This window comes from Stigmatopora argus, chromosome 21 (genome assembly GCF_051989625.1).
Source record: "Stigmatopora argus isolate UIUO_Sarg chromosome 21, RoL_Sarg_1.0, whole genome shotgun sequence".
Taxonomy (NCBI): domain Eukaryota; kingdom Metazoa; phylum Chordata; class Actinopteri; order Syngnathiformes; family Syngnathidae; genus Stigmatopora; species Stigmatopora argus.
The window spans coordinates 1,486,408-1,506,559 of NC_135407.1; the positions used below are offsets into that span (position 1 = coordinate 1,486,408).

General features: G+C 40.4%; 3 protein-coding genes across 4 annotated transcripts; all 3 read left to right on the forward strand.

Moving 5' to 3' along the window:
* The first annotated feature begins 5,405 nt into the window (after positions 1-5,405).
* Positions 5,406-7,071, forward strand: tube1 (tubulin, epsilon 1). Its single transcript, XM_077591096.1, has one exon. The coding sequence runs from the start codon at positions 5,550-5,552 to the stop codon at positions 6,933-6,935; it is 1,386 nt and encodes a 461-aa protein (XP_077447222.1). The 5' UTR covers positions 5,406-5,549; the 3' UTR covers positions 6,936-7,071.
* A 324-nt stretch (positions 7,072-7,395) lies between these two features.
* LOC144067383 (regulation of nuclear pre-mRNA domain-containing protein 1A-like) lies at positions 7,396-10,519 on the forward strand. Its single transcript, XM_077591098.1, has 7 exons — positions 7,396-7,825; positions 8,102-8,231; positions 8,838-8,944; positions 9,026-9,120; positions 9,352-9,478; positions 9,778-9,953; positions 10,078-10,519. Exons 1-7 carry the CDS (start codon positions 7,675-7,677, stop codon positions 10,174-10,176), a joined length of 885 nt encoding a protein of 294 aa, XP_077447224.1. The 5' UTR covers positions 7,396-7,674; the 3' UTR covers positions 10,177-10,519.
* A 296-nt stretch (positions 10,520-10,815) lies between these two features.
* LOC144067259 (uncharacterized) lies at positions 10,816-19,680 on the forward strand. 2 transcript variants are annotated; one of them, XM_077590856.1, is made up of 11 exons: positions 10,816-11,186; positions 11,270-11,338; positions 13,010-13,034; positions 15,649-15,735; positions 15,811-15,959; positions 16,043-16,162; positions 16,257-16,299; positions 16,731-17,475; positions 17,551-17,668; positions 17,921-18,095; positions 18,170-19,680. In XM_077590856.1, exons 1-11 carry the CDS (start codon positions 11,127-11,129, stop codon positions 19,195-19,197), a joined length of 2,619 nt encoding a protein of 872 aa, XP_077446982.1. In that variant the 5' UTR covers positions 10,816-11,126; the 3' UTR covers positions 19,198-19,680. The 2 variants fall into 2 exon arrangements, with proteins under 2 accessions (XP_077446982.1, XP_077446983.1); XM_077590857.1 differs by lacking the exon at positions 13,010-13,034.
* Positions 19,681-20,152: the final 472 nt, after the last annotated feature.

Here is a 20,152-nt window from a genome sequence, read left to right on the forward strand (position 1 = left end):
ACTTGCTTTTCATCCTGCATTTATCATCGACATTCATTTCCCTGTGAGCCTTACAATTATGTAAGTGTACTTTGCACATGCAGTAAGTTCACAGTATTCTTGCCTGAACATCAAGGAAAATTTCCCCAACATCCCGAAGACCACTGACAAGAAATGCGGCCCTCTCGACGGGACCCTCACAACCTTCTGCTGGCTCGACCTCCCCTGGATCGGATAAGCACCGCTCATGTATCAAAATCAATACCAGTCATTTTCATCTCAATGTTTGGATTATAAAACCGAGCCGAGAAGGAGGAATGCTGCTGGGCTGTTGACGAAATCAAACGAACCGGCCCGCCATCCGCCTCCTCACTTGATTAGATCCTTGATTGGTCGTTGGCATCAAACCAGTGGCGGGCCGTCAGGGCCTGCCTTCAAGGCCTTCTCTGCTGGCCTAAGAAATATCTGAATCATATATTATATTTTGTCCATCAATACTTATTAAAGAATTACAAATGGTCTGTTAGCTTCCTTTCATTGCTTTTCCCCCTGGTTGCACTGCTTCCAGATGTGTGTTTTCATATTGAAGCATTTAACCAATCACATTTCAGCCATTATTTGTTGCCAGGGTCAGAAATCTGCCTCAAAGCCTTCACAATCAGTTCTGCGGGCTCTGCTGCATTAAACAAGCGTCGATAAGACTGTTGCTTTAACCAATCAGATTACGAGTTGGCAACACCACAATGCCTTGTCACAAGCGTAGGGATATGTCATTGCCTTGTCGCAGGCGTAGGGATACGTCATCGCTTTCACCAACTATGATTAGCTACCAAACTGTATCTGGAGCTAGCTGCACAAGCAAATATATTGTAGTGTTGATTTAAAGCCATTTTCAAGACAGACTATGCCAGAAATACGACAGGACAGGCTCGACTTTCAGAATTAGCTTCGATGGCGATAGGAAAGAAGGAGGATGGATATTGTGTACAGTTAAAAAGGATTGTTGGTGAGTAAAATATGGCTATATTCCGAAATAATATTTCAATTGTGGGCCCGGTTCTGATATCTGAAAAGCTCCAGTGTTTGTATTTAATCACTAAATGCTGCTAGGAAGTGGATTTTACCCTATTTTAGTGCATTTTTTGCCGTTTCGCCATTGACGTCCATCGCTGTCTTTTCCCGGGGAAATCCTCTCCCTGGCCCGGTTGTAAGGCCTGAAAAGCTCCAGTATTTGTATTTAATCAATAAATGCTGCTAGGAAGTGGATTTTACCCCATTTTTGTGCATTGATTTATTGATTATTTTTTAATGTGTCGCAGCTGTAGCTGCAGTCGAGGTTTTATAGCCATAGAATAGTTTTGGAGGGTTGGATTGATTTGTTGAAGGCGCTACGAGAAAATGCACGGACCGCCACTGCATCGAACCCTTGCTTCCTTTTGAGTTGAGTTGCTGCTCGAGATTACACATCAGCCATCTCGCTTTCACGCCTCCTCGTGGAATTTTCCACACCTGCTGATGACTGACTGACTGACTGTTCCGCTCTATGCACGCGTGTGTGTGTGTGTGTGTGTGTGTGTGTGTGTGTGTGTGTGTGTGTGTGTGTGGGGCCCTGGCTAAGGCACAATAGCGACTCTGTTGCCTTGTAATGCAAGGCCCTCAATAGGAACACAATAGCCGCATTGGATGAGAGCAATAAACAGAACAATTTTCTTGGACACACTCACTTATGTAAAATTTGGCATGTACTGTTTGTGACAGACAAGAAGAAATGATAGCGGATCAGTGGCTCTAAAGTTGATCAAAGCAGCGGCGGGTTGGACTTTTACCTGCGAGATTACTTTTTTTGTTTGTAGGAAGAAGTCAGGGAGTCAGGGCGAGGCTCTGAACTCAACTGTCCTCACACACCCCCGATGTGCTTTCAGAATACGGTTTTGCATCATGTCTGCTAACAAAAGTAAAGGACACGAACAGAATTGCTCAACCGTTAATGAAAGACATGGTGGACTTTAACCTGAGATTACATTTTTTAGGGGAAGGGTCGTAGAGACATACCTGTCAACCTCTGCCGATAACTGCCCTTATAAATGATTATGATTCCCCTTACAAACCCCCCAAAAACCTTACAAACACCGTACGACGAGTCGTACGGTGTTTGTAAGGTTTTTTGGGGGGTTTGTAAGGGGAATCATAATCATTTATAAGGGCAGTTATCGGCAGAGGTTGACAGGTATGTCTAAGAGTTAAAACTCGCTGCTATTTGTCTGAACTGACTTAAAAAGCACACAATGAGCAACATATCTAAAAAAAACTTGACCAGATCAACATAATTCATGGCGCTTACTTGCCCATACGTATTTTTACCAGTCAACCTCAGCACAAATATTCGGAATAATAATAAGAAATCAACTTTTTTTTAATTGCAACACCTTTTTTAATGTGTACAAACAGGTGGCGATTCGAATCTAACAATTTCACATATTATAACAGTTCACATATGCATTTTTTATGAACGTTAAATTGAGACAGTGTCAAATGTGTCCTACATTTTTCTAAAGCATCAAAATACCGCGACAATATTTCACCACGCCTGACCTGGATATCGATTGTCCAACTGAAGTCACGATAAGACTGCCCTCCTTTCCATGGGGGTGCTGATAAAACTGTTACTGAGTGACTTGCCAGGCGGTCGATGGATTGAAGGGTTAATAGCGCTTTTTGCTTTTTTATCAGCGACACTCATTGCCCTGTGAAATGAAGGAAAGGTTGAACTCAGAACGGGGTTCCCTCATTCTTTGTTTTAATGGCAACATTTAAGCATGTTCATCAGTTTTTTTCACTACAGATTGCCTCACACCCAAAGTAGTCGCGTCGCTCAGCTGACGAGCTTTCAGCTTCTTCCGAGAAATGGAAAATGTGCATCAGACACATGACCTGACTTGCTACATGTGCCGCCCAAGCATTTAACACGCATTGCTCACATTGCATGCTTGTTGAGTTTAAATAGAGGGCGAGACAGTACGGGATTATACATATCATCAGTACAAAACAATAAAAAATACCTCCACATACTGTATAAATGGCATTTATGGACATTAGTATATGGCTAGATTTGTAGCTTCCCTACTGTAGGTAAGCAAACAGATGTATGCAAATTTGATAAAATGTAATGTACCTTTGCGTAATGCTAAATTAGTTCAATAAGAAAATATCATGCTAATTTGGCATTAGGGACGGCTTTAAAAGGGCTCTACCTGGATCACAAAATTGCATTGTTCTGCTTTAGCTTTAGCGTGTTCAGTGAAATTTGTGGTTAATTTGGTCATTTTGCGTAATGGGCCTGTTTTGACGTGCACAAACAGAATCAGATGGTAATGCTGTTCGGGGGGGAATTTTATCCCACACATTCAAGTTTCTGGATAACAACATGTGGCTGTAGTTATACGAGGGATATTTGTTATTTGTCGGGGTATAGAGAGCCCCCAATTACAATCATGTAAAAATCTTCCCCAAAAAAGAAGAGCCCCACTCCTACTACAAGGTCACACCGTACGGTGTTTGTAAGGTTTTGGGGGGGGTTGTAAGGGGAATCATAATCATTTATAAGGGCAGTTATCGGCAGAGGTTGACAGGTATGATATCCCATGTCACTGGTTGGCTGGATAGGCTCCAGCACCCCCGTGAAACCCGTGAGAATAAGCAGATTTATATGCTCTTAATAGAATAGGAGGGCAGTATTTGGAATTTTGAACACAACTTGCAGTCTTTCCCTTTTGTAACCCTTTGCGAAAAAAATCTAGTTGAATAAAAAGCCTAACAGAATATGAGTGACAGTTTTTCCTGCACATTTTAATTAAAATTCGGTGAGAAATGCTGATCGATCTCAACGGAGGGAGGGGCCTCTTCCTGGGTTTGTTCCATGTCCTGTCACACACAGCGGGAAGACGATAAGTACGATTAGAAAAGTGATGTCATGAGTGTTAGAACAACAAGTTTACAAAACAAACTATTTTGGGGTAAGGAAATGTTTGGGGGAAAGAAACAGCAGTCAGAATGCGTGGTTAAAGTCTAATTTTCACTCTGGCAGTTGATTAACAACCAAAAACTAATCGCTAGTGGATTGTGTTAGGCAGATGGGACTCAGTGTCAACAATGGTCCCACTTTCTATGCAATAACTTTTTTTAGTGGTCAACAATTAACACAAAAGCAAGCCGGTAATATGAAAGCATGCGTTGTAAATCAAAGGTCAATTACTCAGGATCATGTAGTTTATCTCCAGAGTCATCAATAAAAGGACGATGCCGCGCAATTGACACTTTCCAAGGGACATTTAAGTTATAAATGACTTTAGTTTGAAACGGAATTATTTATTAAACATTTTACTTCTTTCTAATTAAATGAAGTGAAAGTAAGAAGTTAAAAAACTCATCAGTGTGTCATGGCTGCTATTTTGTCAAACATTTTGATACACCTATTAGAAAAATAGAAGGTGGAACTCAATCTTTGTCACTGCAGTACTTTGTCTACACACACGCACGTCCCCGCGTGTATCCACTACACACCAATCCATCCTACGGTTGCCTTGACAACAGGACTCACATGTTGCTTCCTGACCGTTATTGCCGGTTAAAGGCGGCGTGACCTTGATGACCCCGGTCAAGAATTCAGAATAAAAACCGCAGGGAGTAGTCTTATATCTTAAAAATGGGCCACCGCAAAGAATGTGTTACAGCAGATTGCGTGTTATCGTTTGGTACAGATTACAGTGTGGATTGTGAGAATTGAGAGAGTTTTAAAAACTCATAATTTCTTGTTCTTTTGGCCTATTAAACGCATGGGAAATCCCTTCCTAAAGTCATACATCGATGCAAAAACAGATTGTGCAATACATTGTAAGAACAGCATCAATAAAGGGATAGTATGGCAAGCCAAAACAACACACATTTTATGAAGTCTATTTTTTTTAAATCACCAGTTTATGTAATGTAAGATAATGTGAGGTAATGTTATGTATTGTAATGTCATGTAATGTCATGTAATGTCATGTAATGTCATGTAATGTCATGTAATGTCATGTAATGTCATGTAATGTCATGTAATGTCATGTAATGTCATGTAATGTCATGTAATGTCATGTAATGTAATATATTAAACTAGAATGAATGATTTACCACCAATTTGTTTTGTAAAAAAAAATGATTCTGACGGTTAGGAAGGGAAAAATAACAAAAAAAAAGTTTCAAAATTGGGTGTTCTTAAGTCATTTCTAACTATGTTGATTCGAATACATATTATTCGATTTATCGAATCGCTCCGGCGTAATATGGCTGACAAATTGCGACGTTTGCCAATACTGTTTTACAGAAGACATGTGATATCTAGCCATACAAACAGGATATCTATAGCCAGCGGTATGTGAATCCCGGAAGTAACAGAAAACGATGACGGAAAAAGACAACGAAGAAGAAATACAAACCATATGAGCGGTACAGCTAATTTTAGCTAGTAGCGTTTGCTTTATATAGACAATCGACATATTTAATAATATATAAAGTGAGTTACGGGACTTCAAATGACGCAGTCTATTGTTGTTCAAGTTGGACAATGTGGAAACCAGATTGGTTGTCGTTTTTGGGAACGTGCTTTGCAAGAGTATGCACATTTCAACAAAAATGGCCTGTATGACGATGCCACTGGCGCATTTTTCCACAATGTGGATTTGACGAGCCGTCATAATGGAGTCTATTGTGCTAATAATGGAGTTGTCCAATTGCTGAAAGCTAGGGCAGTGCTTTTGGACATGGAGGAGGGTGTCATCAACGAGATGATGCAAGGCCCTTTGAGGGAAGTGTTTGATAGCACTCAGGTCCTCACTGGAGTGTCAGGTGCGGGCAACAACTGGGCTGTTGGACACATGATGTATGGCTTAACCTACAAGGACAAGATAGTGGACCAGCTAAGGAAGGCAGCTGAACAGTGTGATTGTCTGCAATCTTTTTTTCTTATCCACTCTATGGGAGGTGGTACAGGTTCCGGACTCGGGACCAAATTACTCTGTCTCCTCAAGGATGAATTCCCTAAGGTGTGTCGCATTGTCACTCCAGTCTTCCCGTCTTTGGAGGACGACGTCATCGTATCGCCTTACAACACCATGCTGGCCATGAAAGAGCTCACAGAGAACGCTGACTGTGTCCTGCCTGTAGAAAACCAGTCGCTGGTGGACATTATGAACATCCAACGTGCTGGCAGAAGAATCCCAGAAATTGATTCACTAACTGGGTTAGAAAAGCCCTTTGATGCCATGAATGACATTGTTGCTAACAAATTACTTAATCTTACCAGCTCTGCCCGTTTTGAGGGGTCCTTTAACATGGATCTGAATGAAATCGCCATGAACATGGTGCCTTTCCCCCGATTGCACTTCCTGATTCCAAGTCTCAGTCCTGTCTGCAACCTGGTAGATGTAGGTAAACCGACCAAAAGACTGGATCAAATCTTTAGCAATGCCTTCTCTAAAAGCCACCAATTAATCAAAGTGGACCCAAAGCATAGCCTCTACCTTGCCTGTTCCCTCATGCTCAGGGGTAATGTTCAAGTTTCAGATTTGCGCAGAAATATCGAGAGGTTAACACCTTCCTTGCACTTTGTGTCATGGAACCCAGAAGGCTGGAAAACAAGTCTGTGCTCTGTGGCCCCTGTTGGTCACTCTCAATCATTATTGGTCCTGGCTAACAACACGGCCATAAAGTCCACATTCATGGAACTGAGAGGACGTTTTACCAAGCTTTACAGGAAGAAGGCACACTTGCATCATTACCTGCAAGTAGAAGGGATGGAGCACAGCTTTTTCTCAGAAGCCGTAACATGTCTTGACTCTTTGATTGAGGAGTATCACCATTTAGATGTTGGTGCAAGGAAATTAATACCTGATGCACCAAGATTAAAGATTGCTAGATGAAATGAAGTATTGCAGACATTTAAGTTATTAGGTGAAAAGGCATGGGATGGGCTTGTCTCATTTTAATACAATTTAATTGGATATTCTAATGAGTTATTTGAACACACTAGTGCTGAATTGTAAACAAATTCTTAATTGTAACGGCCGTAGATTATTTTTATTGGGAAGTTTGAATCGGATAACTTAAATACATGTTTTAAAAAACGCCATTCTGTGGCATAATAGTTATTTAGTTGATACAAAGAAACATGTGTTCATAGGTAAATTAAGTGCATTGGTTTACAAGCAATTTGGTTATTTTTATTGTGACAGACCTACTGATTTACTACCCTATAAACCAATCGACATTTGCACAAACCTACACGTGTCAATTAGATATAGCTAAGTCATAAAAGAGTGTTCAATTCAAATATATTTGAATCAAAACATGTTTGTTTACAGTGGGCTAAATGTTAGAATTCCATTGCCATTGAACGCATCACGACATCACACGGAAATGCCTCTTGCAGGCAACCATGTTTGGATAGGCTAGCTACCTCGCTAACAAGCTAGCCTGGGAGGACACTGCGTAAATAGTGTGGGAACGTGTTTAAATTGTGAATGGCTGTATAAACCTCCATGGAACATTGAACGTAAACAAAAGAACAACCACCACTGGTAGAGGAAGTTGGGGCAGTGAAGCTGCTGAAACAGTGGGACGTCCGTGAGGCGACGAAGCGACATTTGTTCAGCGGTCGACATGTCCTCGTTCTCCGAGGCTGCTCTCGAGAAGAAATTGTCCGAGCTTAGCAACTCTCAGCAGAGCGTCCAGACGCTTTCGCTGTGGCTCATCCATCACAGGAAGCACTCCAAGAACATCGTGCATGTTTGGTACAACGAGCTCGTTAAAGGTGAGCAAGCTCCGTGCAGAAAAGCATCGATCTTAGTCAACATGTGAAACGAGCTAATGATGGGCAACAAGTCCTAAACGGTCAACAACAGTGATGAATAATGCTTTTACTACTTGTGATCTTCTTAATTATCACTGCTAACATCTCATCCACATTACCATAATTCAACTTTTCCTTTAAATGGGATCCAATTTGCAAGAACTGAAATTATTATGGAAAATCAGTTTCTGTTTTGTGTTTATCAATTCATTTACTCTTCTTTGCTTGTTTTTACAGTTCCGGAGTCACGCAAATTGACTTTCCTGTACTTGGCCAATGACGTGATTCAGAACAGCAAGAAGAAAGGACCAGAGTTCACGCAGGATTTTGCACCGGTCATCGTCGATGCATTCAAACATGTTTATAGGTCAGTGGTTTTTAACCTGGGTACGGTCGAACCTTAGGGATTCGGAGGAGACTGCCGCGCAGGTCAAGACACATCATGTCTATACACGCTTGACCATCACTGGCTGCAGATGATCATGTGACATTGCTTGGCCAATCAGTGGTGCGAGGAATTTATATAGTCATACCTCTACTTACGAATGCCTCTGGGTACAAAATTTTCAGGTTACAATTTTTTTTAGATGCTAATGAGTAATTCGAGATGCGAAAAAGTTACGGAATCACCCCCAAAAGTAAATGCATTTCCACATTTTACTGGTTCATCATAATTTTTTAACATTGGAAATATTCTAACTGGAATACCTTGTCCAGTGATATGGTCATCCGCACTCATCTTTTGTTTACATTCGAACACCTGTTTTGCAGAGGGTAATTATTTCTTCAAACTGGGGAGAGATGGCAGCAACTAACAGGCTTTAGACCTTATCTTTTGTTTCTTTTAACATTTATTGATCGCATTTCTTTTAATGGCAGTAAATGAGAGAAGACAAATCTGTGCGCATTTGTTATTTTACATGTGTATTTAAAAAAAATCATTTGATTGTTGCAAATGCGTGTTGTTTCTCAGGGAGTGCGAAGAGGGATGTAAGAAGCAACTTGGCCGGGTGCTATCCATCTGGCAGGAAAGAGGAGTCTATGACAACGAGCTGCTGGAGCAGCTTTCTAGAGTCCTTTGTAAGATCTTTGTTTACTTGTAACCCTGCACATGAATGAATTAGAATAACTCTAGCGGTTGTCTCCTGGGATGTTGCGCAGATGGCGATAAGAAACCCACCAAGAGGCCCTACGAGTCCATCCAAGCAGTGAAAGACAACTTTTCTGGACAAATGTCTCCGTCAGAACCCCCACAGGTCCTAGTGGCAGAAAAGTCTCAAAACTTTAAATCACGGTTTAATGACAAAAAAAATCTTTCAATTCCAAAGATAATTGCTACTTCTGCTATCTTGCTACTTCTGACCCTACTTTGCGATTTTTCGATTATCGCAGCTCTGTCTGGTCTACATTAACCACGATATTCGAGGGATTACTGTATAATGGTTTTCAGTTCGGTGCATCGTGACGTCTTACTGTTTTCCCAGTAGACGTCGGATTTGATCCGAGCACTACAAGAGCTTGAAAACGCCACGTCAGGAGACTCACAGCTGCGCCAGCGCATCTCCTTGTTACCCGCTGAGGTGCAAGATATGTCGCTGCTGCACAGGATTACGGGTAAGTAGAAGTATTAAGTACTGTTTCGCTCAGAAACATTTTTTTTTTTAATTAAACATTTGCTTACTACAAAATTAGCTGCACTACTAGATCAAATAGCCAATCAAATCAGCTCCCATCATTGTTGTTCATTTTATCTGAAGACAGTTTTGAAATGCAGTTTTCCTTTTATCATAACAATTTCTCAGGTTCATTTTCAAGTATTTTGTATTATTTGTAAATAAAAAAAAACTGAAAAAGAAAAACAACACCAGCCTTTATATTCAAAGTTCTTATTATTATGTGTGTATCTTTTTCAGATAAGGAGGTGGGCGCGCGCTTCTCACGCCAGGTGGACGACGCCTGCATGCTGCTGGCCGACTACAGTGGACGCCTAGCGGCCGAAATCGACGATCGGCGACAGCTGACGCGGATGCTGTCGAGTTTTCTCCAAAGCCAACGTGACGGTCTGGTGAACAATGAGCACAAACTTGAAGTACGGATCCACTTCTTTTCGTTATCTATATATTTTTTAGGATTGTTTTTAAATGATGATTCAGTAAATGTCATGTTTATTGTAGTAAGTTGACATTTCAGTGGCTTTTTCTTGCTGTTTCCAGGAGTACAAACGCAAACTGGCCCGAGTGAGCCAGGTCCGGAAAGAGCTGAGATCTCGTTTGAACAATCTTCCAAGTGGACTCCACAATTCCTCCACCTGACATTAGATCTGAAATCTCCTGGTTCTTTTGTTTTATCTTTGATTTTTAAGTAGATAGAAATGCCCTACATTGTTTGGCTTCTTTAATTCAAATTATTTAAAAGTATCTTTTCCATGTTTATTCAAAATGTAATGCTCTTTTCATCAACTTGTTTTGGCTGTGCTTCTGTATCAACAGTTACTGGTCAATCAAGCTGCGATTGCAAAAGTATAAGTAGGGGGTCATTGTATATAACACGCAGCTGCATGTAAATATCTTATATTTGAAATGTTAATGTTGAGTTTGTTAGGAGGATTTTGTACATACCTGCTGATGACCAAATAAAGTACATAGTTATACATTTTTTAATTGTCTATTATTTTCTCCAGCATGAGATATGTTTATTTCTGATTAAATCTTGACAGGCTTTAGTCCTTAACAAATTTACAGGTGGTTAGGTTTATAACAGACTATTAACTTCAGGCTGGATGTTAAATAATTTTCAAAACAAATCATGTTCATGTATGCAGTAGAATTGCTGCGTGTCTGGCAGTAAAGGAACTTTTTTTTTTTAGAATTTTCTTTTCAAAATTATGCATTTATATTTCAAAGTACACGTCCATCCTGTTTAGCGGATAGCTAAAAGGAAGTGACGACGCCAGTCCTTATTGGCTCACAGAACGCATCAAACATCTAGCCATATATAGAACATTTAAGGTTCTGTGCTAATTGCACGTTGCTTTCTGACAGTTCAAATAGTCGCTTAATATCCCATACTTCTAATCTGGTAAGATTTAATTAACAGATACTTAACGGAGCTGTGATATTACCTTGTAATTTACGATTTACAGCTTCACGGCTAGCTAGTTTTCTCGTCACGTTTGCACGCTAGTTAGCTTATCCTAGCTAGCCCGTAGATTAAGCCTTCTTTTGTTTAAAACTGAACGATCCAGAACGAGATCATTTAAAACATGGACGATTTGGCAACTCCTTACGAAGATGACTCGGCGATGGAGTTCATTAATTGTTCGGTAAGCATTCAAGGGCGTTATAATTAGCGTCATTAGCTTCATCCAAAACTATCACATTTAACTTATCATTTTACTTTCCCCAGGTGTGTGAAATATCATTGAGGGGTGAAAATTTGTATAAAATACACGTGACGACGTCTCGACACTTAAAGGTACAATTTTTTTTATGCTAACATGTCTCTGGTGTATTGGACCTATATAATTGGCTAAAGCCATATTTTAGAAAATAAATCTATCAAAGCATGTGGACCTTCAGGATTATTAAAAAAAGCCAGGTCATTTTCAAATGACAACATTTGAAGTAAAATAAATAGAATACGTCACCCATGTCAAATCCAATATAACCAGCCACAGTTACGACTATACGCATACAAGCCACCATATCTTAAACAAGTAAGTCCTCCAGATGTGTATTACAACAATAATTTAGCACCCCTGTAAATATATATTTTTTATATTGATTTATATTTCTTGTGAAGATTGATTCCCTGTCAAAGATGTGTACAATTTGATTGTGTTAGTGTTATGTCATAACGTGATGCATTCATTTAAATCCAGGTCTTGTCTTGTTTCTGGGAAATACACAATGGTGCTTCACGGCTGTCCATTAAAGAGCAAAGCAGGTCAAGAATCTTTCTTTGGTAGTGTTGAGATGGCAGGCATTTCTGATTCCAGATTCCACCTCAAAACAGATATTTAGGCTTGACTGTTCACACAATTTGAGAAAGTGTCCAATTCGGATCTGAGTTTGCTGTTACAACGATGGCATCACCCAGCATTGACTGACGTCATGGATGGTCAAAACACATTTGAGCTGTTCAGACTGAGAAACATCTCGGCCATATCGGCTATGAAACTACCTTTGTGGTTTCCATCTCTTTCAAAAATCGCATTTCTGTGCTTTGTGATTTTTCAGACTACAAAAGAGCCATCCTGTTTCTATTTGGATGATCTAAAATCGGCATTTAGTTGCCAGTCTGAACAATGCATTTGTGTGTCCCTTTCACACAACTTTTTAAATCCATTTCTGAACACCTATAAATCACAGTTTTGCCTGAACTGCATCAACAGAGAATTGGTGCATGAGGTTTTCAGCATTGCAGGTTCTATCAGAGCTGAACAGAGATGGGACAACATTCTTGTTCAATAACCATGGACCAAAATGATTCTACCTCAGCTAAACTACTCGACTGAGTGTCAACCTAACATTAAAGAACTATTAAGAAAACATTTTGGATCTGTATGCCATTCTCCAGCCTGTTCTCAAGAGATTATGTTCTTTTTCTGCATTTCCCACCAATATATTGCCTCTTACAAGCGCTTTCTACAAGTTTGAAGTTGTGTTGGTATACACCATGAGGATTTTATTTCGCCACCTAAAAAAAAAAAAATGAAGACCTGCCGGGGGGGAATTTCAATTCACAGTTCCCTTGAATTTTGGGAATGCTCTGGCTAACACTTGCTCTTGGTTGTTTGTATTGGACATTAAGAACCTCCAGGATCACAACTTCATGATTTCAAACTATCTGAAGCATCGAGAAATGTACATATTTTTTCAATGAACACTTAAAAAAAAAAATAATAATGGAGGTCTTGGTAAGTTTCGTCATCTTCAACAGGGCTTGTCCATTTTCTCTTCTGTCACATCAGTACCATCAACTATTTCTTTGGTGTTACACTCATTTGGTCTTGGCCCACATAAATATGAATATACCGTGAGTAAAAAGTATCTTACAGAATAACCAAACTGTTAAAGATCTCAGGTTTTTTTTTTAACATGTAAGATCATGTTTTTTTAATAACTCTTCTTTCATCTCTGGCAGAAAGAGGAGGCTGCCATTGAAGCTGGTAAGTAGACTCTGTTGTCTGTTCAGTTATTTCCAGGTTGTGTTTGACTGACAATTGCTAGCTCTTTATTACGACAGCTCTTTAAGTATACAAGTATGAACCTAAAGGTAAGTTTTGGTGTCTGGTTCTCCAGGTATTTGGTATATCAATCATGGGATTTCAGTGGTATTTTCAACCTGTGATATTTTCAAATGGATCATCCAATTCATTTATGGTTCTCATGGAAATTCTACCACATTCTCCTGAATTTTCACAGTGGTGGTATTGCACAGAATAAAGTCTTCTGCCATATGACTGCAATAATACAGAAACAAAACTGAACGCAAACCAGTCGCAGGAATTGTGGGAAACTAATTTTTCCACCCATGTAATATTTGATCTTTTGCGATCAGTTTTCTTTTGCGTGGTAGTCAAATTAGGGGGCTGCTTCCTACAAAACATCAGACTTTGTTTATTGGTTCCAGGAATGTTTTCCAACTCTCTTCAGCTGACCTAGTGGAGCTGCAACAGAGGAAAAAGTGGGCAACACATATCAAAGAATTGGACCATGCAGTGTTGTTTGGCTAAAACAACATGAAGTGCCAATAATTCATCTATTGTTATTTTGCCTTTTGGATCATAGCTTTACATTAAAACTTAATCTGCCAGGACATTTTCTTTCACATGGCTGTTGAAGTATTTGAGTATTGTTTCAGCTTTGCCATATTGGATGGTTTTCTGGAATGAACTGCCCATTTAAGGTTGCGCCTCAGAATCTTCATTGGATTCAAACCCAGACTTTGACTTGGTTATTCCAAAACATTATTATTATTATTTATTTTTGAGCCATTCACAGGAGTGTATTTCGGATTAAGAGATCTTGAGTTTGAGGGCACAAACTGGTAGCTGTACACTTTCTTGCGGACAATGGAATTCATTTTTAATCAAGCACATCAAGGTGTATTGGTCCTGAGTCAACAAAGCAGCCCTAGCCCATCACATTGAGACCACTATGTTTCACTGTTGGCATAATGTTCTTTTTATCAAATGCCACTTTTATGCCAGATGTAGTGGGTTGAACACCTTCTAAAAAGCTGCAATTTGAATTTAGACAGTCCACCAGTACCAATGTTTTTCTCATGAGATACTCTTGAACACTGACCTTAACTCGGCTCACTGAGACCATCAATTCAATGGATATTTTTGCTAGCTTCTTCTGTGACTTCTGGATGAGTCATCATTACATTTATTACATTATACATTGTAGCTGGCCGACAACAGTGCGGTTTGTCACTGTTCTCAGTTTTCTTCGTTTGTGAATAATGGCTCTGGCTGTTGTTCTCTGGATCCCCAAGGTCTTGGAAATAGCTTTCTAACCTTTTCCAGGCTGATAGATTTCAACTTTTTCTGTCTCATTTTTATTATAGCTGCAGTTCATGTATCCCTGGCTTGTCTCTGTTATATTAAAACTGGTTTGATGAACTGAACCTTTGTGTTTAAGAAATAGTCAAAAAAAAACTCATAGGTACAGTAATCCCTCAAATATCGCGGTTATTTTAGACCAGACATGGGCGTGATAGTTGAAAAATCGCAAAATAGGATTGCCCCTATTCTGACTTTTAAAACTTTTTTTTTCTTCAATGCATACTCCCAGTAGCAAGTGTCTTCCGCTTACGAGTTTCAGCGTGAATTTTCACATTTTTATGAATTCCACCCAAAAAAAATTAATAGCGGAAAAAAATTGCGAAATAGTGAAATTGCGATAAATGAAAACGCGATAATCGAGGGATTACTGTATAGAACATAAAACATTTTCACAGAATTTTGGCTCGGTTCTTGAGTACCTGAACTTGGTTCTTGAAGACCTGTAGACTGATTACCGCCTCTCCATAGCATTGTTCTCAAATACTTGGACTTGGTTCTTGGCTCATCTACCTGTTGCCTGGTGATGGAGTTATTCAACTTGCCTCTTCTCTGAAGTCCCGAGAGCTTGGTTCTTGATTACCCAGAACCTGTTTCTGAGCTCTACCATTTGTAGCTTGCTTTTCAAAGTTATTTATTTCCTGTTCTTTAGTACAGCAACTTAATTGTTGGCTTGAACATCAGTTTCTTTGGGGGGGAGGGGTATATCTAAAGATCTGGTTACTGTTTTTCAGTCACTGCTGGAATCATGCATCCATGTCACATTTTGTTTATCATTAACAAAATAGTTTTGAGGAGAAACCTCAGTTAGTCTATCACTAGTCTTTGCCACTCAATTGCTAATGCGTTTTACTTGGGCAAATTCAGTCTTTCTTGCAACAACAACATAGCTTTGTCAGTAGCAGGTGAATGATTGAGAAGGCTGTCTTTTCACAGGCACACAAGTTCGCAACTTTTTCTTCCAGTGGTCTTTTAAGGTTTCCTCAATCTGACATTGATAATTTTTCTGGTTTTGCTGTCCCTTTTAGAGTGTACATTTAAAATTGCTATCTATGCAAGATTACATTTTTGTAGGAAAAAAAAGTAGGTTACTGGTGAAAGTTGAAAATAATTATGAATAAAGTGTATTGTCAGGGGCAGAATATATGATTTTAAAGTGCCTTCTACCTGTGACCCCTCATCATTCATTTCTATTTTTATTTGGTATTATCAGGTGTCATGTGTCGGGAAAGATATCTGCCCAAATTCAAGGATATTTTGGAATATGCTGATTACCTGAACCTTGATGAGCCAATCATTGGTAATTGATCCAGATTGCATTTAAAACAAACTTTTCAGTTAATGTGATGTAAAACATTCAGTTCCTTTTTCCCAGGTTTTAACTTTTTGGTGGAGGTGCCAGGCGGGCAGGCTGACCATCAAATTACAGCCCACCGATACCGATGCACGCTGTGTAATACTTATGGTAACTCACCGGAAATGATTAACCACGTGATTGGGCGGAAACACCGGCAGAAATACATTGTAAGATAGTTATGACTATTCATATTTTGTATTTATTATTATTTTTGTAATATTCTGACTCAAAACAATGTATATCATCGCAGGAGAAAGAGCGTCCAGATCTGGTGGTATGGGAGAATGATTCAGTTTTTCCACAAACGGGAACGATTATTCGCACCACAGCGGCGATCATTGCCAGGCAGGATGGCAGTGGACGTCCCAAGGTATGAAGAGAGGTCACAGGAGTTTGTCCCATTGCCCTACATGTAAAAATAAAATCCAACAACACACAAAAAACAAACTTTATTTGTCTTCCAGCCAATGAAGAAACGTAAGAAAGGAAGAAAATCACCGACAAAGGGTAAAGAAACACTCATTTCAAATCTTACCATTTGTCAATTAACAAAAATAACCTACAATTGATATTCACAAACATATTGTAGTAACACGCGTAATCAAATAATATCGACCTATATTGTCAAGTTATATTAGAATGAACAAAAATGCAATCATGAATTACTTTTCCTCTCCAGATTATTTCTATTAAATAATTTTTTGGACTTGTCGTTTTCAGTTTTAACATTATATTTTAGATTTAAATTCAATTTTAATAATATTTTTAAATGAATGAAAATCATGTTGGTTTAACATATTTATTAACTTTTACATAATTGCCTGGTCCTGCTATTCAGACAGTTTAAGTTAAGAACAAAGATTAATAAAAAATGTTAAAATGGCAAGAATTCTAGCCTCTGCTCTTGTTCATGCTTGAAGTCCTTTTTTTCTGTGTAGTTCCCCTATGGCCGAAAAAAAACGAAGAACCACCTAAACCATCAAGTATGGGGAAACGGAACCAGGATTTCCAGGGCTCGCAGTTTCATGATTCTGGGCTAAACCTTGAGAGCAAAGCCCCCTTGCCCCCGACCAGGGCTTCCTCATTGAAAATGGCTGATAGCAGAAAGACAACAAACCTGTACGACCAGCAGCTGGGGAGGCACGATAACTGGGAAAGAGGTCTTCACCAAGGAAAGAATATGGACCCGGGTCCTTTTCCGGATAACTCTTTCGCACCAAGTATTTGCAATCCCAGTAAGGAAACACAATGGAAATGGGAGCGACCCGCCGAAGGTTATGGCACCGAAAGAGAGCCAGAAACCAACAAAAAATTATTCTCCGAGGAAGTGCCGTTGCAATTTCAGCCCCAGCGTTCGGACAACCATGGGAATGAACAGCACTGGTCTTCTCACAAGGATCCAATCCTAAGGCTCGGTTCGAGCAAGGCACAATCCCCTACAAAGAACGTTCATTCGCCCGATTGCGATTTTATAGATTACCATCACGGAATGCGAAAAGCAGAGTCGCTTTCGCTTGGCTCTAAAAAGTCCCACAGTCCCCCAGAAGATTCCTGTAGCAATTTTAAAATCCCAGAATCTTTCCGCCGCTTCATGAATCCCAGCAATGAAACGTCCTTTAATCGTAAAAGAAAGAGCCGATTCTCGGATGCCACGCCTGAAGAAGTGGAGGTGGCCCAAAGGGTGTAAGTGATTTTATAATAAGATGATTTTTTTTGTCATTGTTTCACACTGACTTTTATGGACTTTTGTGGTTGCAGCTTTAACACCGGGCTGCCAGGTGCTAAACTGAGAAGCGCTCTGAGATCAGCCAATGAAATGGTACAGCAGGGGAGCCGTGGAGGAATGCACTACTCTGACCAATTTTCACAATCAAAGGTAGGTAGCCAATTGCGGGAAAAATTATTACCCTTTCGAACCCCAGTCGTTCCATTCCGGCGTGGTGGGTATCGTGCGTGTTTTTACCTGAATAAACGGCTAATGTGGTGAAGCTAATGAGTGGCCATAATGTTTCCGCGACCGAGTTCCTTTTGCAACCAAAAAATACTGCGGTAAAACATTTTGAGATGAAGTTCATTGTTGTCCTTCAACTGTCCACTTGACATGAAATGCATTTTTTTGTCACTGCAGTTGACATCAAAACACGGGAAAATACTCCAGGAAGATTCCATCTTTAGAAGTGTTGATAACTTCTGCGGTGAGGAACACAACTACAGAGAGGGAAACTGGACCAATATACGTGATGCACAGGTGTACAAACAAGGGCACGGAGAGGCTCGTGACTTGATCGGAAACCGTTATGACAGTATGCCGTAGTTTTTACCTCACATTATCATGTTTACTTGCACTATTTAATTTTACATTTCTCCCATCCTTCAGAGACTGGCGGTCAGGAAGAAATGTATTCACCACATCGTTTGGATGAGCTAGTGCTGCAGCCCAACCGCTTCCAAAGAAGTGAGCAGGAGCCCGAACGATTTCTAAGAGCCTCCAAGGAAACGGACCGCTTTCAAAGAGGCGCCCATGAGCCCGACCGCTTTCAAAGAGGCGCCCTGGAAGTCGACCGCTTTCAAAGAGGCGCCCTGGAAGTCGACCGCTTTCAAAGAGGCGCCCTGGAAGCCGACCGCTTCCAAAGAGGCGCCCAGGATGGCGACCGCTTCCAAAGAGGCGCCCCGGAAGCCGACCGCTTCCAAAGAGGCGCCCCGGAAGCCGACCGCTTCCAAAGAGGCGCCCCGGAACCCGAGCGCTTCCAAAGAGGCGCCCAGGAAGCCGAGCGCTTCCAAAGAGGCGCCCAGGATGGTGACCGCTTCCAAAGAGGCGCCCAGGATGGTGACCGCTTCCAAAGAGGCGCCCAGGATGGTGACCGCTTCCAAAGAGGCGCCCCGGAACCCGACCGCTTCCAAAGAGGCGCCCCGGAAGCCGACCGCTTCCAAAGAGGCGCCCAGGATGGTGACCACTTCCAACGAGGCGCCCCGGAAGCCGACCGCTTCCAACGAGGCGCCCCGGAAGCCGACCGCTTCCAAAGAGGCGCCCCGGAACCCGACCGCTTCCAACGAGGCGCCCAGGAAGCCGACCGCTTCCAAAGAGGCGCCCAGGATGGTGACCGCTTCCAACGAGGCGCCCCGGAAGCCGACCGCTTCCAACGAGGCGCCCCGGAAGCCGACCGCTTCCAACGAGGCGCCCAAAAGCCCGACCGCTTTCAAGCTGGTGCTGAGCAGCCCAAACGTTACGAAGGACGCGCCCAGCAACGGTTCCAGGAGGGTGACTTGCAAACAGGCTCACCGGGAATTTCTAATTCTCACTTGGCACCCTTGAATGTGGCTGTAGACCCCAATGACGAGAACCCTCATGTTAAAAAATTGGAAAAACTCAAATCCACTATCCTGCAATTCATGGCCAGGAATTAGTTGTACATCATTTACTGTCTTTTAGTGGTTGTTTAATTGGACAATTTGAAATGAGTTGTGTTGTTAAATGTGACCTTTTGTCAAATTTGACTTTTCTTGTTTTTTTTCATTTGTAAATTATGTTAAAAAAGTGTGTTTAAAATGATTGAAATTTGTCATCTGTTTTTTAATGAAATTACAAACACAATTGTGAGTCAAATCGCCATGCAATTAAGCAGATTATAAACCAATGCCTGTGACTTCACATTGCGCCTTTACCATCTCATTTTCTTAAAAAATGAAACAATATTCCAAATGAAAATCAGTTTTGCAATCAAAATGAACCAAGTGAATATACCTTAATAATTATTGAAAGGACAATTTCTAACGACAACAGAAAAACAGACTGCAAAGAAAGTGTTTACATAAGTTGTTAAGATACATGAAATAGTTATCTGCTCAACTACTGTTTTGATGCAATTTTCAAATTTTATGGCTGTTAGACTGCAGAAAATTATTTTATGGTTGGAAGTCGCCGTTTGATTTCAATTGTCTTTAATTTAATATTTTACGGTAACTTCATGGGTTGCATGTACGTAATTACTGATAATAGACAGAACTCTATAGTGACTACTAGTGGCTAGCTGTAGGTAGCGAATTATTCCTTTGTCCGGTCTGTGGGGTTGAGCAACATACGGGGTCGCACTTGAGCTCCATTGTGACAGAAAACTAAGAAGTTTGAATTATTGTACCCAAAATATGGTGACTACTAAAATATTGTAACCCCCTTAAAACGAGGGCTTTTAATTTTTATAGTATTTTTTTTTTTACAAAATTTAGTAGTTCATTATTCGTTTACTGAAAAATCTGAAATAGCTAAAAACATTTCCCCCACATTTATTAATAACCCATAAAACATTTTTCCAAATATGGCTTTTAGATCTTATGAAACGTTCTCATAGTAATATTGAGAGGG